General features: G+C 43.0%; 1 protein-coding gene across 1 annotated transcript in view; it reads left to right on the top strand.

The window, feature by feature from the left end:
• LRIT1 (leucine rich repeat, Ig-like and transmembrane domains 1) overlaps nt 1-27338 on the top strand; it is a 79516-nt gene that overhangs the window by 37604 nt on the left and 14574 nt on the right. The window contains exon 3 of the mRNA XM_040320729.1: nt 25122-25427. Within this exon, the coding sequence (XP_040176663.1) occupies nt 25122-25427 (306 nt within the window). The remainder of the gene's footprint in view (nt 1-25121; nt 25428-27338) is intronic.

Raw genomic sequence — 27338 nt, 5'->3', positions numbered from 1 at the left:
TCTGGAGGGATTTGTACATGGAGGGGATCTGGAGGGATTTGTACATGGAGGAGATCTGGGGGGATTTGTGCAGAGGGGGGATCTGGAGGGATTTGTACATGGAGGAGATCTGGGGGGATGTGTGCAGAGGGGGGATCGGGGGGATTTGTGCAGAGGGGGGATCTGGAGGGATTTGTACATGGAGGAGATCTGGGGGGATTTGTGCAGAGGGGGGGATCTGGAGGGGTTTGTACATGGAGGAGATCTGGGGGGATGTGTGCAGAGGGGGATCTGGGGGGATGTGTGCAGAGGGGGGATCTGGAGAGATTTGTACATGGAGGAGATCTGGGGGCATGTGTGCAGAGGGGGATCTGGGGGGATGTGTGCAGAGGGGGATCTGGAGGGGTTTGTACATGGAGGAGATCTGGGGGGATGTGTGCAGAGGGGGATCTGGGGTGATTTGTACAGAAAGGAGAGCTGGGGAATGTATGCAGAGAGGGGATCTGGAGGGATTTGTACATGGAGGAGATCTGGGGGGATTTGTGCAGAGGGGGGATCTGGAGGGATTTGTACATGGAGGAGATCTGGGGGGATGTGTGCAGAGGGGGATCTGGGGTGATTTGTACAGAAAGGAGAGCTGGGGAATGTATGCAGAGAGGGGATCTGGAGGGATTTGTACATGGAGGAGATCTGGGGGGATTTGTGCAGAGGGGGGATCTGGAGGGATTTGTACATGGAGGAGATCTGGGGGGATTTGTGCAGAGGGGGGGATCTGGAGGGATTTGTAAATGGAGGAGATCTGGGGGGATTTGTGCAAAGGGGGGATCTGGAGGGATTTGTACATGGAGGAGATCTGGGGGGATTTGTGCAGAGGGGGGATCTGGAGGGATTGGTACATGGAGGAGATCTGGGGGGATTTGTGCAGAGGGGGGATCTGGAGGGATTGGTACATGGAGGAGATCTGGGGGGATTTGTGCAGAGGGGGGATCTGGAGGGATTGGTACATGGAGGAGATCTGGGGACCACTGCTGCTGCCCTCGAGCCCTTGAGCACAATTCTGCTCCATAGAGACTGGTGACCGTCAGAAGAGGTGAAGGATTGCCAAAGCCTGAGGTTGTGCAGAGAGGAGTGCACTGTAACGGTGTGGGGGAATATGTGCTGAGAGAGGCACAGATAGTCACAACGGCGACGATAATTGGGGGGGGGGGGGCGCAGTTTGCCTCCTTCGCCCTGGGCACCAAATGACCTTGTCCCAGCACTGATAAGCACTTACTAAATGTATAAAATATAATCCACTATGGCAATAATAAATATATCATAAAACATATACATAAAGTGCAATAATCAGTGCTTATAAATTAATAGCAATAACTAGCCTGATCCTGGTCTCCAAAATAAATAAATAAATATATTAGTGCAATGTGCAATAATAAGAATGGGAATGAATAAATATAATGGTCGTTCAGTGCGACAAAAAAAAAATATTGTGCAATCAAAGTCACTGTGTGCAAATCCACAAAAATAGTCCAAATAAAGTGAAAATAATCAAACAATCAGTGCAGGTTGGGTAAAGGTGCACCAATCCACAATCCACCGCAAATAGTGCTCCAAGTGCCCTTGTCTCCCCAGCCTCTCACCTCAGGGGGCTTATAATAAAAGCTTTGTATGATCTCCACTGGCTCAAATTGATTGAACATTTGGATTGTGACCACAGCAGGATTCTGGAATTTATTTAGTTGTTTGTATTGTTATGTTATTATCTTGATTATTAGCAAGCGCCATTGCCCTCCCCCTTTTTTATCAGTTATTATTAGTGTGTGAGTACTTATTGGCGTGGCTGCTGCTTAGTGTTATCTATATTTTTAATCTTAGTTTATTATTGCTCTAGTTAGTGTGGTTTGCGCATTAGTTTCCCCCATTATTCATTACTTTCTTGTTGCTTTCCTGTTAAATTTTTAAGATCCCAGTTATACAGCAATGGGTAAGGGGGACAAGAAAACACCACTCCAGATGAGTGAATCTAGGTGAGCTGGGATAAGGACAAGCTACGGCTCGTCTGCCATGCAAACTATATGGAAAAAGAAATAGCTGCACACCAAAGTGCCAACAAGGTCCTTTATTCTTCTACTTTTATTATTCTTCTACTTGTAGTATTCTACTTTTTCTATGTCTCACATATACAACTGAGACATAGAAAAAGTCCTGCATACTCAACGCGGATTTCAACGGAAACGCCACCTAGCGGCCGCCGAAAAATTGCATCTAATTGCATCTAAGATCCGAAGGCGTACGAAGACGTACGCCTGTCGGATCAAGTCGAGATGCCGTCGTATCTTGTTTTGGGGATTCAAAACAAAGATACGGCGCGGGAATTTTGAAATTACGCCGGCGTATCAATAGATACGCCGGCATTATTTCTTTGTGGATCTGCCCCACAGTCTCTTACATATAAATCCACTGCATTCTAGTCTAGCCAAGCCTATACCTGACTGTAGGTATATATACAGCCCCCTACAGGGATGGACTGGCCATTGGGACTACAGGGAGTTTCCCGGTGGGCCGATGGCTCAGTGGGTTGGCTTCAGTGACAGCGGCCTGGGAGTTTCTCACTTCTGCCTAATCTTGTCCCATGAGGGGGGGGGGCACCAAACTGATTCTTTGCCCCCAGGAGAAATAATGTCTAGCTTCCCCACTGGTACTGCCTATAAGAGTACCAGCAATTCTACTCTAATAAAGTAAAACGGCTAGTGAAGGGGGAGAGGTGGCTTGGGTGGCCGGGGGGGTGCGGGGGTTGTCCGGCCATTGTGGGAGAGACCTGTCAAAGTGGGCCAGTCTGGATGAAGTCCAGGGCCAAATTTTTGTCCCAGTCCAGCCCTGGCCCCCTATATATATATATCCAATGCATTCTAGTCTAGCCAAACCTATACCAGACAGTAGGTATATATACAGTCCCCTACATATATCTCCACTGCATTCTAGTCTAGCCAAGCCTATACCTGACAGTAGGCTAGTCTTGGTGTACGTGTTCAAAGACACTTTCAGGCAGGCGACTCAGTGATCTGCAGTGCATAAAATATATATATATATATATATATATATATATATATATATATTAGTGCTGTCAGTTAAACGCGTTATTAACGGCGTTAACACAAACCCATGTTAACGCCGTCAATCTTTTTATTGCGCGATTAACGAGGCGGCGTTCGGGGGTTATACCGGGATGATGCCTGCAGCGGCAGGCATCATCCCGGTACCGTTGTTTAGAGCGGGCAATCGGCTATCCAAACATAACAACCGATGCGGCTAAAAGCCGCTCGGTTGTTATGCCGGAGGAGCGGGAGGGGACATCCCCCCCTCCCGCCGCCTTTCGCCGCTCTGACCGGGCCTCCCGTCCCACCGGGAGACCCGATCCTCCATCCGGCGCCTTCTGTGTCCAGGCAGAGACTGACACTAAGCCGTAAACGGCTTTGATTCAGTCTCCGCATTGAAACCACGGAAGCGGCGTCATGACGTCACTTCCGGGTTTCTCGGCTGCCAATGGCGCCGGATTTAAAAAAGTACACAGTATTCAGAATCGCTGTTTTTGGCGATCTGAATACTTTGAAGTGCAAAGGAGGGCTCGGAGGTCTTTTAGACCCCCGATCCCTCCATAAAGAGTACCTGTCACCACCTATTACTGTCACAAGGGATGTTTACATTCCTTGTGACAGCAATAAAAGTGATCAAAATGTAAAAAAAAAAAAAAACACAATTTAATATTATAAAAAAATAAAAATAAATAAGAAAACAAAAAAAAAAATGTTTTAAAGGGTGAACCTCCTTAATCGCGCGATTAATCGTGAGTTAACTATGACATTAATGCGATTAATCGCGATTAGAAATTTTAATCGCTTGACAGCACTAATATATATATATATATATATATACAGGCTTGTATATATATATATATTTATATATATATCCACTGCATTCTAGTCCAACCGACTGCATCACACCGCAGAGCTCCGCATTTGCAGGGCGCTGCTGACTGCGTTTTTCCAAAAGTTCTTTGGTGTGGGCCTTTTTTGAGACGTGTGTATCAGATCACACCTTTGCTGTTTGCAACATATGTCTGAAGCGTATCAAGCGCATCCAAAACAGCAGCCGCTTGGGCACCACATGCTTGACCAGACATAAGTCAAGCTCCCATGCAGTCCATTGGCAACAGTACTTAAAAGACCCACACCAAAGAACAAGACCTCTCCTTTCACCTAATCAGCTGGGATCTTCCCACTATACCTTCAGTCCTCTCAGAAACCTGCACTCAGAGGAATGAAGGTGTAGAATTAGGTGTCCCAAGCACTTGCGGGCAATCTGCTAGTGGTACACCTAAAGCCCATTGAAGCAAGCAAATTTCCCTACCCCAGTTGGTAAACCGTCAAAAGAAATTTGGCCCCAGCCATCAACATGCCCAGCGGCTGAATGCTAGCTTGACTAAATTGCTCGCACTACAACTGCTGCCTTTTCAGCTGGTAGACTGCCCCCTTTCTAGAATTTGTGGAATGTGCGGTACTTCAGTGGCAGGTTCCCAAATGCAATTTTTTTCTCGGAAGGCCATTCCGGCTCTCTACTGGCATGTGGAAGGCAATGTCCTGGCTTCGTTGGACAGGACGGTCAGCAGTAAAGTGCATATTACCGCTGACTCATGGTCCAGCAGGTATGGACAGGGATGTTATCTTTATTTCACGGCACACTGTGTAACTCTGCTGAGAGCTGGGAAGGATGCAGGACAAGGTGCAGTATTGTTGGAGCTTGTTCCGACACCACGCCTCCAAAATGCTGGTAGTGGTGATTCTGCCACACCTCTCTCCTCCACCCCCTCCTCTTCTTCCTCTATGGCCTCTTCCTGTGCAGATTTGTCCTCGGAACCAGCAGTGCTCCGTAGGCATTCTAGGGGCTATGCAAGCACTCAGGCAAAAAGATGCCATGCGGTGCTTGAGTTGGTCTGCTTAGGGGACAGGAGCCATACTGGGGCAGAGATTCTGTCAGCTCTGCAGGAGCAGGCTCAGAGGTGGTTGACACTACCAGCCCGCCTCAGCCAGGAAAGGTTGTTTTGCAACAATGGCACCAACCTCCTCTCCGCCCTCCAACAGGGACACTTGACCCAAGTGCCCTGTTTGGCTCACATCCTTAATTTGGTGGTGCAGCGGTTCTTTTGCAGATACCTGGGCCTACAGGATCTCCTAAAGCAGGCCATGAAAGTCTGTGGGCATTTCCGCTGGTCATATAATGCCACTGCTCGGCTGGCTGACCTCCAAACGGAATACAACCTGCCCAAGAACCGCCTCATCTGAGACATGCCCACCAGGTGGAACTCAACATTGGCAATGCTTCAGCGGCTGCACACACAGGCACCAGGACAGGGTCAGGGGAGCTTGGCTTTTTTTCGCCATGCCAGTGGCTCATGATCAAGGATGCATGCACTGTCCTGTCACCATTTGAGGAGGCTTCAAGGATGGTGAGCAGTGACAATGCATGCATTAGTGATACTGTCCCTCTTGTCTACCTGTTGAAGCACATGCTGCATGGAATAATGGACAGGGCACTTGAGACAGAACAGAGGGAGAAAGAGGAGGACCTCCTTATCTCTCAAGGCCTCCTTTATCCAGACAGTATTCCTGCGGACCCACCAATCTCACAGGAAGAGGAGTAGGAGGATGAGGATTGTGTAAGCATGGAGGATGAGCCTAGCACTCAGCATCAGCAGTAGTCTTCAAGGGATCGTTTTCAGTCCTCAGAAACCCATGGACTTGTATGTGGCTGGGAGGAGGTGGCTGCAGATCATGTCATCCTTAGTGACCTAGAGGACTCCGTAGCTAATGCCTCAGCAAACCAACCTGGTTGGCCTCCCTGATCCTGCAAAGCCTGCGAAAGGACCCTCAGATTCATGGTATCGAAGAGAGGAATCATTACTGGCTGGCAACCCTTCTTGATCCACGTTACAAGGGTAAGCTGCAGAACTTATCCAGCCGTCGCAGAGGAAGCAGAGCAGTTAACATCTTCAGGAGGCCTTGCAGAAAGGTTTGTGCAATGCGTTTCCAGAGCCTGGGAGGTTACAATTTCCTGGTCTCCCTGGACAACGTGTTGCTGAGGCTTCGGTCAGTCACAGAAGGAGCAGTGGAGAAGGTAGCCGTCTGACCAATGCGTTCAGACAATTTTTTAGTCCGCAGCCCCAAGGTCTGATTGGTTCCAGCAACCATCGCCAGCGTCTGATTTACATGGTGCAGGGATACCTAGGGGCAAGATCAGCCTTGGAGACCTTTCCAACTGAAAATTCACTGTGTTACTGGGTCTTGAGGATGGATCACTTGCCAGAGCTTGCACAGTATACAATTGAGCTACAGGCCTGTCCTGCATCCAGCGTTCTTTTGGAATGCACATTCAGTGCTGCTGGAAGCTTTAGGCCAGATCCTCAAAAGAGATATGCAGGCGGATCTGCTGTTCCGCCTGCGTATCCCTGTTTCTATCTTTGGAACTGATCCACAGAATCAGTCGGGTATGCAAATTAGCACTTACGGAGATTCACTTCATTTTCTCCGTAAGTATTAGTTTGCAAACGCAAAATTAGGGCTGCTTTTACAAAGTGTAAAGTTAGTACACCATGTAAAAGTAGACCCTTCTTTCCCGCGACGCTGTTATTTTTTTGTTTTAATTTTTTTTTTCCGCCGTATCTTTTTTTTTTCCCGACGGAACTTTTTTTACCCGGCGCGATTCACAAAACTCGGCGTAACGTAAAACCGTGCAATGCACGTCGGGAAAATGACGTCGTGAGCATGCGCAGTACGGCCGGCACGGGAGTGCGCCTAATTTAAATGGGACTCGCCCCATTTGAATAGGAACGCCTTGCGCCGGACGGATTTAGGTTACACAGCCGAAAATTTCTAGGTCAGTGCTTTGTGAATCGGGCACTTAGGTAGAAATTTTCCGGCAGTGTAACTTAAATGGGAATTTTTAAGTTACGGCGGCTGGCTGTGGATCTGGCCCTTTGTAACCGATCACAGAGTGTCCACAGACTTGGTTGATCGTCTCACCTTCATAAAAATGAATTAGTCTTGGATCACCAGCTACCAAGCACCTGATGCTGATGTAACTGATTATTTTTTTATGAATGTGAGATTCCCTTAAAGACTGCCTTTGCTGATGCTAAGTAACTATCCTGTTATGCTGAGTGACTATCCTATTCCTCCTCAATGTTCATGTTGATAGCTAGGGATCATTCCTGCGCTCAACTAGAGTATCTGTGAGGGATTGCAGTGTTGTGGCACCACCACCACTGCCTAAGGCACAATTTTTCTGCCCCTGTTTAACACGGGCGTGTCATTACAATTTTTGCTGTAATATTTTGCAGCTGGGCTCGTTCCTGCAGTATCTGTGAGGGGTTGCAGTGTTGTGGCACCAGCACCAATGCCTAAAGCCCAATTTTTCTGTCCCTGTTAAACAGGGGCGTGTAATTACAATGTTTGCTGTAATATTTCACAGCAGGGCTCGTTCCTGCGCTTAACTAGAGTATCTGTGAGGGGTTGCAGTGTTGTGGCACCACCACCACTGCCTAAGGCCCAAATTTTTCTGCCCCCGTTTAACAGGGACGTGTAATTACAATTTTTAAACTAATATTTCTAATATTGTTTTTTGCCCTCCTCTGGATCAGCTGTGGGTATAGAATTGGGTATATGGGATTGTACATTTTTTTTTATTTTTATGGTTGAACTGGGTGGACTGGGTGTATCTTTTTTCAACCTAAATAACTATGTAACTATCTATACACAAATTACCAAATCATATTAAAAACATTTGTTTTAATTTTATAATCACAAAACATAAACAAAAAGATTCTGACCAATGAATGATTGCAATCTGTACAATTAAGACAACAATGTAACACATTTGAAATGGATAAGATTAATTGCATCTTAGATGTCAAATAAATTTGGTCTATGCATTTTGCAGACAAAGCCACTTCTTCAGGACCTTGGACATTATTATGTCAAATTTGTCCAACACAGATGGAAATACTCTACAAAAACAGCTTCAAATATACACGCAAAGAAAAATAACATCCATCACAAAATAACAATGGAAACAAATCAAATGTACACAAATATCCCCCCCCCTCCCACACACACACAAAAATGGTCTAAAACACTGCGGAAGGGAGAAAAAAAATGTATTAAAGGTTAATAATTAAATAGTTTACCCACAATAATACTATGCATAAAATTCTCTGACTAGTGGAAGCAATGTGCCACTTGACTTGTGGGACAACTCTAGAGCACAAAAAAAAAAAAAAAAAAACACAGACATGGGAAAATAGCAGACTTTGGCAGCAACAAAATCTTATGTATGGAATATAATAACGAGGATAAAAAGGATTAAAATAACTATTACATATCAAAATATGGATTACCACTTTTAAGCAAAAATGGATCTTGTATTTTGGGGGAGGGGGCGCAAAAAACAACCAAAAAATAATCAATATTTTTATTATGAATTGGTAATTTGTGCATACATGGAAGTTCCCAGTTGGCATCAGCAGAGTCCCATATATTTGAAGACGTTTTTAGGGGCCTTACCATCAATTGTACTTTATTTAATTATTTTAATTATTTTATCTTTTTTTATTATTTTTACTGGTAATAGCGGTGATCTGCATTTTTTAGCAGGATTGCGACATTGCGGCAGACAAATCTGACCCCAGTGAGTGACATTATTACAGTGATCAGTGCTAAAAAGTGCACTTATCAATGTATAAATGACACTGTCAGGGAAGAGGGTGATGAATGTGTTAACTGTGTTCCCTGGGTGAGTTCTAACTTTGTGGGGGATGGGCTTACTGGGACAATGGAACAACACAGAGTTCGCTGTTCCTGATCACTAGAAACAGCAGATCTCAGTATTGTCCCATGTCAGAATGGAAATCTGCCTTGTTTACATAGGCAGATCCCCATTCTACCTCTCTGTACCAGGTGCGTGTGTGATGCCCACTGTATCTTATGCACGGACTGACATACAGGTACGTTGGTTCGTGCAGCTGGGCCTCCCTGCCGCATTATATGTGTGGTGCGCAGTCCATAAGTGGTAAAACAGGATCTCAGTCTAGCAACAGGAATGGAAATCCTTATTATGGTTTCAGCAGCTAGATAGATCTGAAGACTTTCACTTAAATGGAAATAACAGATTTGAATAGACTTATCCTTCACACTCTGAGCAATTAAAGGGGTTGTAAAGGTTCCTTTAAGCTAGTGCATTGTTGGTTCACTTACCTTTTCCTTCCATTTCCCTTCTAAATGTTTTTTTCTTTGGAAAAGTTAAGTGCACTAGCTTAAAGAAACCTATTTAGAAATTAAAAAACGAACCTTTATAACCCCTTTAAAATTTGATCCGTTACATAATCTCAGCACTGCATATCTAAGCTCAGCATTGATTTGATTAAGGCATTTAACCTCCTTAGTACTGCACGCCGTCAAATGACGGCAGGCGGTATCCCCTGTTGTTCTGACAGGACGTCATATGACGTCCTGTCATTAGAAGCTGCTAGGGGGCGCGCGCGCACCCGTCGCATTACTGGGAACACTGTGCGCGTGCCCGGCGGCCGCGATGGCCGCTGGGCACCCGCGATTGCCCGGTAACTGAGCGGGGACGTGGAGCACTGTGTGTAAACACAGAGCTCCACGTCCTGTCTCTGGAGAGGAGACCGATCTGTGTCTCTTGTACATAGGGACACAGATCGGTCACCTCCCCCAGTCACCCCCCTTCCCCCACAGTTAGAACACTGATCAGGCTACACATTTTTTTTTTATAAATTCTTTATTTTCTTAATTGCATTATTATTATACAGCAACATACATGTATACATTAACATTTCCCTTCTACCTATACAACAGAATCTCCTTTCAACATTTATCAGGTAATACCTTCTTACCTCAGCTCCCTTACATTTTTTTTTTTCACCCGATATCCTAATACATTTATGTTATTATTTCTTATCACCAATGCAATATATTTTCTTTACCTAGGGTGATACCCCAGTCACCTCCAAACCAAAATCTACACAAATAAATAAATAAATAAATACAAAACAAAAAAATAAAAAAAATAAAAATAAAACACAGATTAGCATCTTGAACACTAGGCTCCCCCCTACCCACCCAGTCCCCAACCTATCTACCTACACACTTTGTTCTCTAAATTTAATATATGGTGTCCATACCTCACAATATTTTTCCTCTTGCTCTCTCAATATCATAGTTAAACTTTCCATTTGCTGGATCTCCGCTATTCTCCCAATCCATTGTATTTTAGTTGGCGCTATCACACTTTTCCATAGAGCCGGGATACATGCTTTTGCTGCCGTAATCAAGTGCCTTACAAGAGAGTTTTTGTATTTTTCGTTAGACATAGGGATATCGTGAAGCAAAAAAGCTGATGGATTTTCTCCCAGAGATACCTCTGTGATTTCTAGTACCGTTTCTGCTACCATTGTCCAAAATTCTTTTAGTCTGGGACATTCCCAAAAAATATGAAATAAAGTGCCCTCTGCGTTCTGACAGCGCCAGCATTGATTAGATACTTGTGGATATATCCTATTCAGTACTACCGGAGTTCTGTACCACCTAGTCAAGATTTTATACCCCCCTTCCTGATACTTGGTTGCCATGGATGCTTTATGTGCAAATAACAATATCTTCTTTTTCTGTGCCCCCGTAAAACGAATACCCAGATCTCTTTCCCAAGCTTGCAAAAAGGCCAATTCTTGAGGGGCTTCTAAGTCTGTCAGCAACGCATAAATAACTGAAAGCGAGTGTCTAAGTGGCTCTCTTTTTAAACATATCTGCTCAAACCCAGACGGTGTACGTATTCCTTCCATGCGTTGCCTAAGTGACTGTAGGAAAGCATTGAGCTGTGTTCTCCTAAAAGGATCTAAAACCTCCGAAAATGTTCTTTCTATCTCTTCCCTCGTCATTACCCAGTTTTCTCTGGAAAAATGCATCAGCCTCCCAGTTCCCTGGCATCTTAATTCTCTAAAGTTTTGATCCGTCAATCCCGGTTCAAAGCTTGGATTTCCCAGGATTGGGATCATGGGACTTGGATGTATCGACATCTTTGTTTTCTTAAATATTTTTTTTGTTATCTGGATAGTAGCCCCAATCGTGGGATGTCTCTTCACCTCGTGTGGTATCTCAGCTTCTGGCAGCCACACTATACCTTCTAAGGGTATAACCGTCATAGTTTGTTCCAACTGTATCCATGGCTTTGCCTCTTGTACTGTGCACCAGTCCACTACCCGTGTTAAGTGCGATGCTTGATAATAGCTCACCGGGTCCGGGAGGCCTACCCCTCCTCTTTCTTTAGGTAGAGTTAGAATGGCTCTACGTACCCTCGGGGGTTTTCCTGCCCAAATAAATCTTACAAATCTTGCCCTTAGATCTTTCAGAAAGCCAGCAGATAACTTAACGGGTAGGGTCTGGAACAGATATAATATTCTCGGCATTATGTTCATTTTGATGATATTTATTTTTCCAAACCAGGTAAAAATTTCTTTCTCCCGCTTCTGGAAATCCAATTTAATTTGCCTAATCAGTGGTGCAAAATTGAGTTCGAATATACGGTTAAGGTTATTTGGTATTTTAGTCCCCAAATAGCTTAAGTGGGATTCAGTCCATTTAAAGCTGAAGTTATCTGTCAATTGTTGCTTTAACCTTCCATTCATTTCCACTCCCATTGCTTCGGACTTACTGTAGTTTACTTTAAAATTGGACATCTCCCCATACCTCCGTAACTCGGACAGCAATGGGGGCAGAGATATCACTGGTGAAGTTATAAAAAACAGTAAGTCGTCGGCATAAGCTGCCACCTTATGTTCCCTCCCTTTTGTTCTAATTCCCTTGATATCTGAATTAGCCCGTATTGTTCTTAAAAAGGGTTCTACGGTGAGAATAAATATAATGGGTGAGAGTGGACATCCCTGGCGCGTTCCATTGCCTATCGGAAAGGATTCAGACATAACATCGTTCACTTTCACTCTAGCTCTTGGGCATGAATATAAACTCATAATCCAATTTAACATCCCTTTTTTTAGTCCTATATGTTGTAAGACTGCTCTCAGGAATGTCCACTCTACCCGATCAAATGCTTTCTCCGCATCTGCGGATACAATCACTAACGGTTTCTGCTGGGAATGTGAGAATTGGATGGCGTTAAGGACCCTTTGTGTATTTTCCCTCCCCTCTCTACCCGGGGTAAATCCCACCTGGTCTGGATGTATAAGGTCTGGGATAAATCCCAGTAACCTATTTGCAAGTATCTTCGTTAAAATTTTAAGATCAACATTCAACAATGAAATTGGGCGGTAACTGGCACACTGGGTTGGGTCTTTGCCTGCTTTCGGAATTAAAGTTATGTGTGCCATCAATGTCTCTCCTCTCATCTCCTGTCCTTCTCGTATAGAATTAAAAGCAGCAAGGAATTTTAGTGCTAGCCTTTCAGAGAAAGTTTTATAGTATAACAACGTATAACCGTCTGGGCCTGGTGATCTTCCTGGCTTTAATTCTTTCAGCGCTTCTAGAAATTCTTCTAATTTAATTGGGCCGTCCATATTTTCTGCCTCCACTTCTGACACCCCCGGCATCCCTGATGTTACTATGTACTCATTTACTTGTTGTTCCCTACTTAGAGCATGGTGTTGGCTTTTTATATTGTACAGTTTCAAATAATACTCCCTAAACGTCTTTGCTATTTCCTGTGATGATTTAACTAGGGTATCACCCTGAGTTTTTATATGCTCAATATAATTCCTCGCCCTTGTCTCTCTTAGCGCATTTGCCAACATTCTACCCGGTTTATTTCCGAATTCATAGTATGCACGCTTACATCTAGTTAATTTTGCCCTCGCTCTCTCCGTCAGTAAAACATTAAGTTCCTCCCGTAATCTTATAAGTTTGTCCTCATTCCCTAAAGTTTGAAGTTTCTTATGCGACCGCTCCACCCCTTTGATCTCCTCAATCAGCGCATCTAATTTTGCCCCGTAAATTAGTTTCCTACGTGCGCCAAGTGAAATAAGGATTCCCCTTATATAACACTTATGCGCTTCCCATACGCACAAAGGACTTATTTCTTCTGATGTGTTGACTTCAAAGTAAGATTCGATTTCCTCTGCTGTTTGATTCTCGTACTCTGGATCCTTCAGGAGCATCTCATTTATTCTCCAATGCCATTCACGGGGAGTTGGCTCTCCCAATTCCAAGATGCAGTTAGTGGGTGAATGATCTGATATCGTAAATGAACCTATCGAGGCCTCCATTACACACGACAGGGCGTTCTGTGATACAAAAACATAGTCAATTCTGGTATACGTCTTATGTCTCGATGAGAAAAACGTGTAGTCTCTGTCGTGTGCATGGAGGACCCTCCATGTGTCCATCAACTGTAAATCCTGTAACAGTCCCTTCACTTTTCGTATTTTTCTATATGATAAATGAGATACTCCCTTAGAAACATCCAGAGCCGGATCCAATACCAAATTCAAATCCCCACTCATTATCACCCATTATCACCATCCCCTCCTTATTCTGATGGACCGTATTCAAATATGTTTCCAGTGCACTGACTTGGTTTTCATCGTCTCATCTTTCACTATCTTACACTCTTTCCACTTGATTGGACACCAAAATAGATACCCCATTCGTCTTTGTAGACTGGGATGCGCTATGATATACCGTAGGAAATTTACGATTTCCCAACTTCGGAATTTTATCATTTTTTAAAATGTGTCTCCTGTAAAAATATTATTTGGGATTTCAATCTGCTTAGTTCTGCTAGGAGTTTTGAGCGTTTCTCTGGGTTATTTAACCCCTTTACATTGTATGAGGTAATATTTAGCTTGGTCATCTTCCTATTTTACTTCTGACTATTCCTATTGGTTGGGGACTGAGTAGGTTATCAGCCGGAGAGCCCACTGTACAAAACCAAAAAAAAAAAAAAAAAGGAGAGCCGCACACTCCGGGTCTGGCAGAGAATCCAACCCCACGGATATTGTATTCTCTAATTAGTCACAGGTCTTGTGCCACTGCAAATTGACCTGCGACCCGCGGTCTCATATAAAAAAAAAAACACACAAAAAAAACACAAAAATGTAAACCTCTCTGACTTCCCCCCCACTTGGAGGAGAGACGCTAAGATTGGGAGTAGTGAACAAGCACAGCCATGATCTGAGCCTTTTTATCTATAACCCCCGTACACCCCACATATAATCCTGTATATCTAACACATCTTCTTTCATTACCCCTGTTCCCCACTCCTATATTACACATTGCTCAGCCAGTGGTATCCCCTTTCTTCATACCTTTCCTAGGTTCCCCTCTTCCCCATCTTTCTCTCCCTTTCCCTCCCTTCCCCTCCTCTTCCCTCCCCCTCTTTCTCCCGTTCTCCTTCCCTTCACCCCCCTTCACCCCTTGCTTATCTCCTTCTTTTTATAGTTAATCTGTATTCTGTCTACTGTAATAGGTATGGAAGTCAAAGGAGAAAGAGCACGGGCGGGAGCGCTCTATGCTTCTTACACCCTCGTTCCGGGGGTCTGTCCTCTTATACCACCCTCCCTCCCTCCCTAACAAAACAAACAAACCAAAAAAAAAAATACAAAAACATTCCCCCCCCTCTACCCCCCCCCTGTGATTCCCAAAATATTATATTAAATGGTAGTCTATTAATGGTGATTAAATAAATAATTTTAATAAGTATTATCAGTAATTGTTAAATAGGTATATACCTACCCTCCCCATGCATTATTTAGTGTCCCTTACTTCCATATTATATTGCATCTAATGTGTCATCCCCCTGATGATTCCCTCCATTCATATATCTGACCTACTCCACTGGTGAAAAAGAAAAAAAAAAAAAATGGAAAGACTGTTATACCTTTTCCTGTGAATCCCTCTATTCCCTTCCCTTATCCCTCCCCCCCCATACCCCTGTCACCCCCCCCCTACCCACTTCTATTTTTAAAGAATTTTAAAGTGATCACACAACCCACACAAAGAAAAACAGAACCATGTTATTGATATGACCCTTTAACCCGGCCCTCCCCCCTCCCTCTCCTTTCCATACTTCATATGTGACACTCACTCATGACCCTATTAACCCCACACCCTCCCTAAGTCTTAAATTGGAGATAGAGAGGAAAACAAAAAAAAAACTGTCCATAAATTAAATTCACCAAAAAAAAAAAATATATAAAAAAATAAATACAGGGGGGGTGCCCAGCATATCACAAGGTTCTATCATGGCCTCTTAGCCCCTACTTAACCGGTTTATTTATACGTCCATATTATGCCTAAGCCTCTCTTCTCCCCCATAACCCATCAAAAAAAAAAAAAAAAACCCTAACAAAAAAAAAAAAAAAAGGGGGGTACTCCAACGATAGGTCCTAGAAAACCCGGAAGGGGAGAAAAAAAAAAAAAAAAAAAAATGGGGAAAGAGTTCCTTTCTTGTCCGGCCAGCTGTCTCACTGCTCCCACTGCTCCTATTTGTTCCAGCTGGCATATTCGGTCATTGTTGGTAGTTCTATCCAGTTAGGGACCTCTATCGGATCAGATTCCAGAAAATTAAAAAGGTCTGGGAGTTGCGACGGTTCTTTCATACTGAAGGTGTGTCCCCCCTTTTTAACAATTACAGCGAATGGGTATCCCCATTTATATGTGGCCCCTCTAGATAGCATATGCTCCAGCAACGGTTTCAGCATACATCGCCGAGTTTTTGTTTGTCTGCTAAGATCTGGAAATAGTTGTATCTCCCCCCCGAATACTTCACTACTCCCTCTTTCCATGCAGCCCTGAGGATGTCTTCTTTTACTCTAAAAAAATGAACTCTGCACAGAATGTCTCTGGAATTGCTCTGCCCAGAGTGGCGGAAAGCCGGCACCCTGTGCACCCTATCCAATTCGATAGGAGTATCTGTTTTTTTTTTTAGTAATTGATTGAAAATGTCCGTAACTACTCCTCTAAGTGCTGGACCTTCCATTTCCTCTGTGATCCCCTTTATCCGGATATTGTTTCTCCTAGACTTATTTTCAAACTCTTCAGATTGCAACTGTAGGGCTATTATATGCTGTTGCTGTTTATTCAATCTTTTCTCTGCAATTTCAAGCCGTTTTTCCATTAAATTTTGTGTTTGCTCCAAAGACACCGTTTTGACTTCTACCGCTTCTACTTTATTATTTACTGCTGCAATCTCCTCTCTCATAGGACCAGTTATACTGATAATTAACTGCTGGATATCGTCCTTCGTGGGGAGAGCTTGAATAAGATTTTTAAGCTGGTTGATATCCTGCTCTATCCCCTTCTCTGTTAGTTGTAGTCTAGATATATTGAGGGGGCTAGCGGATACATCTTCAGAAATCCCTGAGGACATTGTGAGGTCTCTTTCCGCAGCCTCCTTAACTGACCCAGTACCTATTTGTTGGGCAACCACCTCTGGGATCATTGCCGGTTGTGTCTCTTGTAATGTCGCCTCTGGAAATGGTTCCTGTGTCACGGCCAAATTTGTGCCCGTATCCGCTGCCTGTTTCAAATCTCTTTTTACCGTCAGGTATCTAGTAATATATGAGTGCGTTGGTGTCGTTGGCACTCCTGTGTTCTTCCCCCGCCTCGACATATATATCTGAGGTTTTTATGGGTATCGTCCCAACTTCCACAGCTATATGGGGGCGCCCGACTGGGTATTACCTGTACCCTCCGCTGGTCTACTGAACCCAGGTGTATATATCCCTATTTTATGTCACAATATGCAATGGTACACAGTCTTAATAGCCTCTGCCTATCAGGCAGGTTTATAATAGTGACACAGAGAAGACGCTGGTTTACTTTTGCAGCAATGCTTATAGTCTTCCACAGGTTATGCTACTCACTAACCTTGCGGTCTTCCGACCAGTCGGCGAATCCGTTCCTCCTGCTAGTCCAGCGTTAACACCGACTGGTCTGCTTCCCCTGTTGGTTTGCGCCACCAGACCGACCAATAGAGCACAGGGACCGTGCGTCCCCGGTCCCCGGCACAGCTGCTTCCACAGTCCCGCTAGTCCCATGGCCACGGGCTCCCGACCGTATCCAGCGCCGCCGCCAGCCACTGTCAGCCAGCCTGCCCCACGTGCCGATTCACAGTACACTCTGGAGCCGCCCACAATCTACAGAGATCCACGCGTCCCGCAAGCCTCAGCTCCTGGTCTCCGCTACGGGAGGGCACGGTAAGAGATCTCACTGCTCTGCTGTGTTTCGGGATTGCCAGGGATACGGCGCTGTTAGGTACTGTAATAGCTACAGGATTTTCACAGTCTCCTAGACGGTCTCCTACGGGGGTGTACGGTGCTAGTCCTTGGCTCCGATCTCCTCGGCTCTCACACCACCATGCTTAGACCACTCCCCCTACAAGCGGAAGTCAACTCAAATCTGCCCAGGCTACACATTTAACCCCTTCCCCGCCCCCTAGTGGTTAACCCCTTCCCTGCCAGTCACATTTATACAGTAATCAATGCATATTTATAGCACTGTTCACTGTATAAATGTGAATGGTCCCAAAAATGTGTCAAAAAATGTCCGATGTGTCCGCTATAATGTCGCAATCCCGAAAAAAAAATCGCAGATTGCCGCCATTCCTAGTACAAAATAAATTTAAAAAAAAATCATAATTATGTACCCCTATTTTGTAGGCAATATAACCAACCAGTCATTATACGGTTAACCTTCCTGGCGGTGTTCCCGAGACTGACTCGGGGTTAGATTTTCCTGCTACGATCGGTAACCCCGAGTCAGTCTCGGGCTTGCCTCGCTAGATCCACAGGCACTTTTTACTTACCTTGTCCCTGGATCCAGCGATGCCACCGCGCTGTGTGAGCGAGCGGGACCTCGCTCGATTCACATAGTGCCTCCGTGTGACGCCGATCTCCGTTCCCTGCGACGTTACGACGCACGGGGACGGAGAACGGCGCCAAATTCAAAAACGTAAACAAACACTTTACATACAGTATACTGTAATCTTATAGATTACAGTACTGTATGTAAAAAAAAACACACCCCCCCTGTCCCTAGTGGTCTGTCCTGTGTCATGCATGTCATTTTATATAATAAAAACGTTTCTTTCTCCCTGCAAACTGTAGATTGTCCATAGCAACCAAAAGTGTCCCTTTATGTCAAAAATGGTTTTAGATCAGCTAAAAAACAGCGATAATAAATTATAATCACTTGCAGAATTGTGCGATAGCGATTTGTGGGGAAATTCGTCATAAAAAAAAAAAATAATGACAGCAACAATTCTGCAACTGAGCAAATTTCAGTGATTTTAATTTGATTACATTATTGAATAATTTTTATTATAATTATATTATTATTTGTTATAATTATTTATAATTATTTATTATATTATAATTTATAATTTTGTTTTTAAAAAAATGTCATACCCGGGATGCCTATTAGAATCTTGTTTGGTCAGATTTAAGTGAGTTATTTCTAAAAATTACAGGCCTACAATATAAAACGCCAAATTTCCTTGCAAATAATGGTACTGCTTTCAGCATGTTTTTTCGGAAAGAATCATACCGCCAGGGAGGTTAATGCGATTTTTTTTTTTTTTTTAAAACAAAAATATGTAGGAGAATACGTATCGGTCTAAACGGAGATACATTTTTTTTTTTTTTTTTAAATGGGATATTTATTATAGCAAAAAGTAAAAAATAGTGTTTTCTTTCAAAATTGTCGATCTTTTTTTGTTTATAGCGCAAAAACTAAAAACCGCACAGGCGATCAAATACCACCAAAAGAAAGCTCTATTTGTGGGGAAAAAAGGACGTCAATTTTGTTTGGAAGCCATGTCGCACGACCGCACAATTGTCAGTTAATGTGACGCAGTGCCGGAAGCTAAAATTTAGTCTGGGCAGGAAGGGGGTGTATGTGCACAGTAGGCAAGTGGTTAAGCTACATCGCCTTAAGTTAGCGAGGCAAGTACATGATTCACAATGTACTTGCCTGCTATGTTATGGCGGCGTAGCCTAAAGCGGGCGGGCGTAAGGGCGCCAAATTCAAATGTGTGTAAGGGGGGCGTGTTTTATGTTAATAAGGCTTGACCTTACGTTTTCGAAGTTTTTTGTTACTGCGCATGCGCCGGGCGCCTACATTTCCCAGTGTGCATTGCGGCTAAGTACGCCACGCGGGCCTATTGAGTTTGACGTGGACGTAAACAACGTAAATCCCGATTCACGGACGACTTACGCAAACAACGTAAAAATTTCGAATTTCGACGCGGGAACGGCAGCCATACTTAACATTACTATTCCAACTAGTGCCTAGCTCTAACTTTAGGCGGCCTATCTCTAACGTAAACGGCGTAAAAGTACTGCGTCGGCCGGGTGTACGTTTGTGAATCGGCATATCTACTCATTTACATATTCTACACCGACCGCAATGGAAGCACCACCTAGCAGCCATCCGAAATAATGCAATCTAAGATAGGACGGCGCAAGCCGTCGTATCTTAGATATGTTTAAGTGTATCTCTGTTTGAGCATACACTTAAACATAAGTCGGCGTAGATTCTGAGTTAGGTCGGCTTATCTACTGATAAGCCGGCCTAACTCTTACTGAATCTACCTATATGTGTTATTTTGTGCACTGTGGAGACTTGTACTGATCCATAGTGGTTTATTCTAATCGCTGCAATTAACCCAAATTAAAAATAAATCCCGCATAATTCCATTAACACGAAGATGTCATTACTCTGCTATAAATTATGCATGGTCTTACCAATACAGTTGCATAATATTAAAACCCCAACTCCAAAGAGTGTTTTTTTAGTTATTTGAGTGTAGATGGATTTAAAATGTATTTTAAAGTGTTACTGAACCCAGGACCCTGCATTCACTATATCTGGTCTCCCACAGTATGCATAACATAGAAATGTAATCATTTTAGTAAATATAAACTGCTAAATACCTATTCTCAACAGCAGTTAGAGCAGTCTTGTGACTTCTGTCAGTGTCCAGCCGAGCACTGGTTAAAACTTGTAGAAGGAGTTTTCTGGCTGTCCTATTAGACTGCAAGACCCCTGACCATCTGTCTGGACAGCTCTGATTGGCTCTGTGCTGATCACATGCACCCTCCCAAGAAAAAAAAAAGAAAAAAACTCTCTAGCAATACACACCAAACTGAGCATGTGCAACCTGACTCCATAGGCTCTGTATTACCGGGAAATGATCAGGGTCAGTGGAAAGAGGGGATAATCAGAGATGCCAGGATCCAAAACAGCCTTTTTATACAATGCCCCTTAGATTCAACAGTGAGGCTGCGTACACACAGTCGTTCCAAACCGATGAGAATGGACCGAAGTTCAGTTTCATCGGTCCAAACCGACCGTGTGTATGGCCCATCAGTCTGTTGTCCTTCGGTACAAAATTTTAAAAACACTTTAAAATTTAACCGATGGACCGCTGATCGATCAGTCCAAACCGATGGTTAGTACAGAAAAGCATCGGTTTTAAACCCGCGTATGCTCAGAATCAAGTCGACGCATGCTTGGAAGCATTGAACTTCTTTTTGTTCAGCACGTCGTGTGTTTTGCGTCACCGCGTTCTGACCCGATCAGTTTTTGGAACGATGGTGTGTACGCACATCAGACTGTCAGGCCACTTCAGCGGTGAACCGATGGAAACGGCCTGTCGAACCATTCTCATCAGTTTGGATCGACCGTGTGTACGCAGCCTGAGTGTAATAAGCATGCTTTACTGCATATATATACTGATTTTACTGTTGTGGGTTTAGTAACAATTTAGGTTTTTATTGTAGTCATTGTTCCTGTTTTACCCTTACTTTCTGTCTATTTTATAAATGTTAGAACAGGAAGGGAGGGGAAATTTCACCAAAAGGGCACAGATATTTTTAAACAATGTGCTGAGTGGGGAAGAATTAGAATATCTGTCTGATTTATATTGACTGTTTTGTTAATCAATATGACTGTGGATATTGAAACAGTTATATATACAATCCCAACATATAGAATACAAAGAAACACTGCAAACACCCAGAAAACATACATAGCTCCCAACTGTTCCTGATTTCCAGGGACTGTCCCTGATTTGGAGCAATGTCCCTCTGTCCCTCATTCCTCCTCATTTGTCCCTCATTTTGGTCTGATCTATATAGATGTACTGTATATTAGGGATGAGCCACACCAGAACATGCGAACAGGCAAAAAAATGTGTTCAAACACACAAACACCGTTAAAGTCTATGGGACACAAACAGGAAAAATCAAAAGTGCTAATTTCAAAGGTTAATATGCAAGTTATTGTCCTAAAAAGTGTTTGGGGACCCGGGTCCTGGCCCAGGGGATGTGTATCAACGCAAATTTTTTTTTTTTCGAGAGCAGTGATTTTAATAATGCTTAAAGTGAAACAATAAAAGTGAAATATTCCTTTACATTTCGTACAGGGGGGGGGGCTCTAAAGTATGCATGTAAAGTAGCGCATGTTTCCCGTGTTTAGAATTGTCCCTGCAAGTGTCATTTCTGAAGGAAAAAAAGTCATTTAAAACTACTAGCGGCTATTCGTGAATTGTCGGTCCCGGCAATACAGAGAAAAGTAATTGAAAAAATGCCATGACTTTTATCTGTATTGCCGGGACCCGACAATTTATTAATAGCGGGAGTAGTTTTAAATTACTTTTTTTTCCTTCAAAAATGAAATTTTGTGCAGGGAATCAAAATAAAAAATTGCGTGGGGTCCCCCCAAAAATCCATACCAGACCCCTTATTCGAGCACGCAACCTGGCAGGCCACAGGAAAAGAGGGGGGAGACGAGAGAGCGCCCCCCGACCAGTACCAGGTCACATGCCCGCAACATGGGAAGGACGCTTTGGGGGTCTGTGACCCCTCAAAGCACCTTGTCCCCATGATGATGGGGACAAGGGCCTCATCCCCACAACCCTTGCCCGGTGGTTGTGGGGGTCTGCGGGCAGGGGGCTTATCGGAATCTGGAACCTTTAACAAAGGGGACCCCCAGATCCCGCCCCCCCATGTGAATTGATAAGTGGTATAATTTTACATAAAAAAGAGTCACATTGTTAAAGACCACACAGACACAGCTGTATAAGTCCTTTATTAGAAAGAAAAAAATTTAAAAGAAAAAAAAGATTCCAGCGATTCCAGCGATCTCCACTCCAGCGATGTCTCGATCTCCACTCCAGCGATGAAATCCATTCTCGGTATCCAGCGATGGGTGATCTCCACGCTCCAGCGATGATATCCAGCCAGGAACACGCACACGATGCTGACTCCACCGGAGACACCACGGGAATGACTGCGGCCAGCCTGACATCTCTTATGTAGCTGAGGGCGAGGCCACCCGTCATGTGACCCCACTCCCCTCTGACGCAAGGGGAAATTTCAGGCTTTCCCATTGACGTGGATGGGCGTTTCCCCTTGCGTCAGAGGGGGTGGGGTCATGTGACGGGTGGCCCTGCCCTCAGCTACTGTCAGAAAATGGTACTCACCAAGGCCGAGATGCAGAGAGCGGCTCACTCTTGCGACTAAGCGCACTCCACCCCTGGAGATGAGACAGAGGGTGGATGGCACAAAGAGGCACAAGCTACCAATAGGCTAAGCAGGACTTGCATGAGCCGCTCAATGGTAATGGACTGGGGGGAACCCTTGTCATTTTTTTCAATTACTTTTATAGCCACTAGTAGTTTTAAATGACTTTTTTTCCTTCAGAAATTACACTTTGTGCAGGGACAATTCTAAACACGGCAAACATGTGCTACTTTACATGCATACTATAGATACCCCCCAGATACAAAATTTAAAGGAATATTTCACTTTTATTGTTTCACTTTAAGCATTATTAAAATCACTGCTCCTTAAAAAAAATGCAGTTTTTAAAACTTTTTTTTTGCATTGATACATGTCCCCTGGGGCAGGACTCAGGTACCCAAACACTTTTTAGGACAATAACTTGAAAATTAACCTTTAAAATTAGCACTTTAGAATTCTCCCATATACTTTTACTGGGTGTTTTCCCGCGGCTTTTCGAATTTGCCGCGAACACCCCAAATTGTTCGCTGTTCGCCAGTTCGACTCGAAGCTCATCCCTAATGTATATTAAATGCACTTTTTATCTATCAAAAAGTGTTTCCCAAAGCAATAGAAGAAGTAAAATCACTGCTCAAGGTGGGTCTGCTATAGGGTCATACACAGGTGTAGGATTCCAAGGGTGCTGGCAGTGCACTAGGCAAGCATTGGCGTAAAATGAAGGATGGATGGCCGCACTCCAAACCAAACAGGTTGTCTTTATTTAAACGAACAGCAAAAACATACCAGATCTGGTATGTTTTTGCTGTTCGTTTAAATAAAGACAACCTGTTTGGTTTGGAGTGCGGCCATCCATCCTTCATTTTACGCCAAAAAGTGTTTCCCAGTGCTAAATCTTTCATCTGATTTCTAAATTGCTACATTTGTAAATGCCAAAAGCAAATATAAAGGAATGGTAGTAATAAAAAAAGCACTTGTGGGTTTAACCAATCTTGTTTTTTTGTACAATTCTCCTTTAAGGGGGCGTGGCAAGGGGTGTGACCTATGCCTGCATACTTTTGCCGATAGGTGTCCCTCATTCCCATCTCAAAAAGTTGGGAGGTATGAACATAGTGAATTAATACTGTGTCAAGATAACATCAAAAGAATAAAAATTAGAGAATTATGTCCAGAATATTTAACAAAATTAGAGATATCATGGGAGATTTGTACAGCTACAAAATCTCCCAAACTTGCAATTAATGGATATGGTCTTTTATGTTAACTCCTTCTCACCTGCAGTCTGTATAGTAACATTCTCCAGCATGAGATGTCATCCTGAGAATATATTAATAAACATTCTCTCTCTTAAAAGCAGGGCTCAAGTCCTGCGGGAACACTTTTTTCACAGCAGGAACGCAGTTCCCTTTGCAGGACTAGAGCAGCCGAGAGCAGCCGAGCCGCCCGAGCCAATCCTTTACTAAGCAGCGATGCCCAGCTAGAGTCACTGCAGGGGCAGGCGAACCTTAGTAATCCTTTATGTTACTGGCCGCTTCCTGTATATGGATTCATCGGGGAGTGTGCAGGTATTCCGTCACTTCCTCGATGCCGCAATGTCTCCTGGGAGGTTTTGTCATTGTTCCCAGGAGACATTGCGGAGGTCTGCTGCGAGTTATCACGGGATTTAGAAAGAACTTGCTTAAAGGCAGACCTCCACAATGTCTCCTGGGAACAATGACAAAAGCTCCCAGGAGACATTGCGGCATCGAGGAAGTGACGGAATACCCGCACACTACCTGATGAATCCATATACAGGAAGCGGCCAGTAACATAAATGATTACTAAGGTACAGTGGATCAAAAAAAAAAACATGAGGTTTAGTAATTATGCACATGAGCGTATCATATATATATATATATTTTTTTTGGTGGAGGAGTGGATCTTGGGTGGGAGTTCCCACACTTTTTTCCCCAGGACTTAACCCCTGCTTAAAAGCCACTAGCTGACACTTTGTGTGGCTAGTGGCTTTTAATCTAAGCTGTTACTGACAGCTCAGATCACCACTGATGATCAGAGTGGCCTCTCATCGTGATATTACTGTTAGTTATGACATGTGATCACATGCATGCTTGAGGCTTGTTTGATAAAGTAGGACTTCAGCCTGCAGATGAACCTTGCAAACTTTAGGCTGCAGGGGGATTTATTAGCGTAATTGTCAGACACTATTAAATTATTCAAAAATAATAATACATTAGAAAACTGAAAGCAAAAAAATATTTCTGTATATTTTTGCTCATTTGTCAGCAAGTAAAAGAAACAGAGCCATGTCTTTATTAAAACAGTGTACACGATAAATGTTCTTTAAAAATATAAAAAAAAATGGGTATACACATTAGTCATAGAGTTATAGTCAAGTTAACCAATACAATGCTTCTTAATTAGACCTAGTCATCTTGGCATTAATTGACTCTGGTCACATAAGGATTAAAGCAAAAGTAATGTTGTCATTGTACAAACTGCAAAGAAAAACAATATTTATTTTAACATATCTTCTAAAATTTTACAGGTTTGCAAGATAATCCTTGGTTGTGCGACTGCAGTCTTTATGAAATGGTTCATTTCCTCAACTTCCCATCCCCAGCTGTGGCATTTATAGAACCACGGCTGAAGTGTTATTCACCACGCAGCCTTGCAGGTGTACAATTTAGTCAAGTGGAACTGCGAAAGTGTCAAAGTCCAGTAATTCACACTTCTGTAGCAAAACTCAAGACGGTCATCGGCAGTACTGTTCTGCTACGGTGTGGTACTATGGGAATCCCAATACCTGAACTGAGCTGGAGAAGAGCTGATGGGAATCAAATTAATGGATCAGGTAGGATCACTAAACATTTTTCAATTGCCCTAAGCTTATTAGGTTCATTTTTTTTACAGTGTGATACATTTAGTGTCCCTTAACATGCAGGTTAAAGTTTAAATTTGGCTATTTCTATTAATTTGAAAAAATGCCCCTTCACAGTTTCCAAAACAAAAATGCATCTATGGCTGCAATACATACCTTCAACCTAAAGTAGGCAGCGTGCAACACCACCTACAAGGAACTTCATATGCCCCATACACTTTATTCACAGTCTCAGTCAACAGGCTAAAGCTGTTGCCTGGAGTACATTGTACTAGTGTTGCTCACGAATATTCGTATTGCGAATATTCAGCTCGAATATGGCATATTCGAGTATTCGCGATATATTTCGAATTTTGCGGTGAATATTCGCTATTCCGAATATTCGCATTTTTTCAATTTTATTTTTAAAACAGATCACATCCTATCGACGTCTAAAAGCATTGCTGGTATGATTAGAGACCCTGGGCCGAGTAGCTAAGCTGAGGCGATCCTTTTATGTTGCCGAATATAAAAAAAATAAATTGCGAAATTTCGCTAATGCGAATGCGAAAATGATTGCGAATTTTCGATAACTGTGGTAGGAGAACTCTGATTGTCTCTGATGCAAAAGGGGGGGGGGGCTTTGTGTATGTTTCTGTTATGAATATTTGTATGTTTGATATTATTTTTTTTTGTAAGAAGGAAAAAATTGCGCATACCTTAAAAAAAGGGGAGAATACAGCAGCAACTCAAAAATGTTATACAACATAAATTAATACAAGACAGAAAATGGAGTCGCTCTACAAGAATAAAAAATATGTCTAGTGACAAGACATGTGGGCAAATTATAAAATAAGCAAGCGCAAATAACTTGTGAAATACACAGTGAAACAAATATATAAAGAAATATAGTCCCAATAATAGAAAAATAATCTTTCATAAAAATGTCTTTGATATGTGAAGTGAAAAAAAGTCCAAAGCATGCAGCATGAACGTGTTCAATCTTCAAGGTGTTTGATTGACAAACGGCTGTGACAGATGGATAGAGTAAAGAATCACCACCAATGCAAAACACTTTTTATTTTCTATTGTAAAATATCACAAATATTCTGAGCCAATCAGAGTGCTCCTTCCGCATTTGCCAAATATTCGCAATTATTTTGTATTGTAAAATATCACGAATATTCTGAGCCAATCAGAGTGCTCCTTCCACATTTGTCGAAATTTCGCAATTATTTTGTATTGTAAAATATCACGAATATTCTGAGCCAATCAGAGTGCTCCTTCCGCATTTGTCGAAATTTCGCAATTATTTTGTATTGTAAAATATCACGAATATTCTGAGCCAATCAGAGTGCTCCTTCCGAAATTTCGCCATCAATATCGCATTTGCATTTTGCGAAATTTCGATACAATATCACAAATATTCTGAGCCAATCATAGTGCAAAATATCACGTATATTCTGAGCCAATCAGAGTGCTCCTTCCGCTGTTGTCGAAATTTCGCAATTATTTTCGCATTCGCAATAGCGAAATTTTGCAAAAATTTCATTTCGATAAAATATCACGAATATTCGAATTTAGCGAATATTTCTCGAATTTTCGGCTATATATTCGTGATATATCGCGAAATCGAATATGGCGTATTCTGCTCAACACTACATTGTACTTATTTTCATCACTGAGGTCATACTGTGAGTGCAAGACACACACAGTACAATGATGTTGAGAGCTGCTTCTGTGTCTACATCATTACACTGTGATGCACTCACCACTGGGAGAGAAAGAGGACTTTGCTTGTCCTGTGACAGTCATGAAGACATCCGAAAAAGGTAAGTAACCAAAATTCATACTGCTAAGAGGTCAACCGTCCACCTTGGGTTTCCATTGCTATTATTCTATTCT

The sequence above is a fragment of the Rana temporaria genome, chromosome 8, assembly GCF_905171775.1.
Source record: "Rana temporaria chromosome 8, aRanTem1.1, whole genome shotgun sequence".
Lineage (NCBI taxonomy): Eukaryota > Metazoa > Chordata > Amphibia > Anura > Ranidae > Rana > Rana temporaria.
This window is presented reverse-complemented; position numbering and strand designations above follow the sequence as displayed.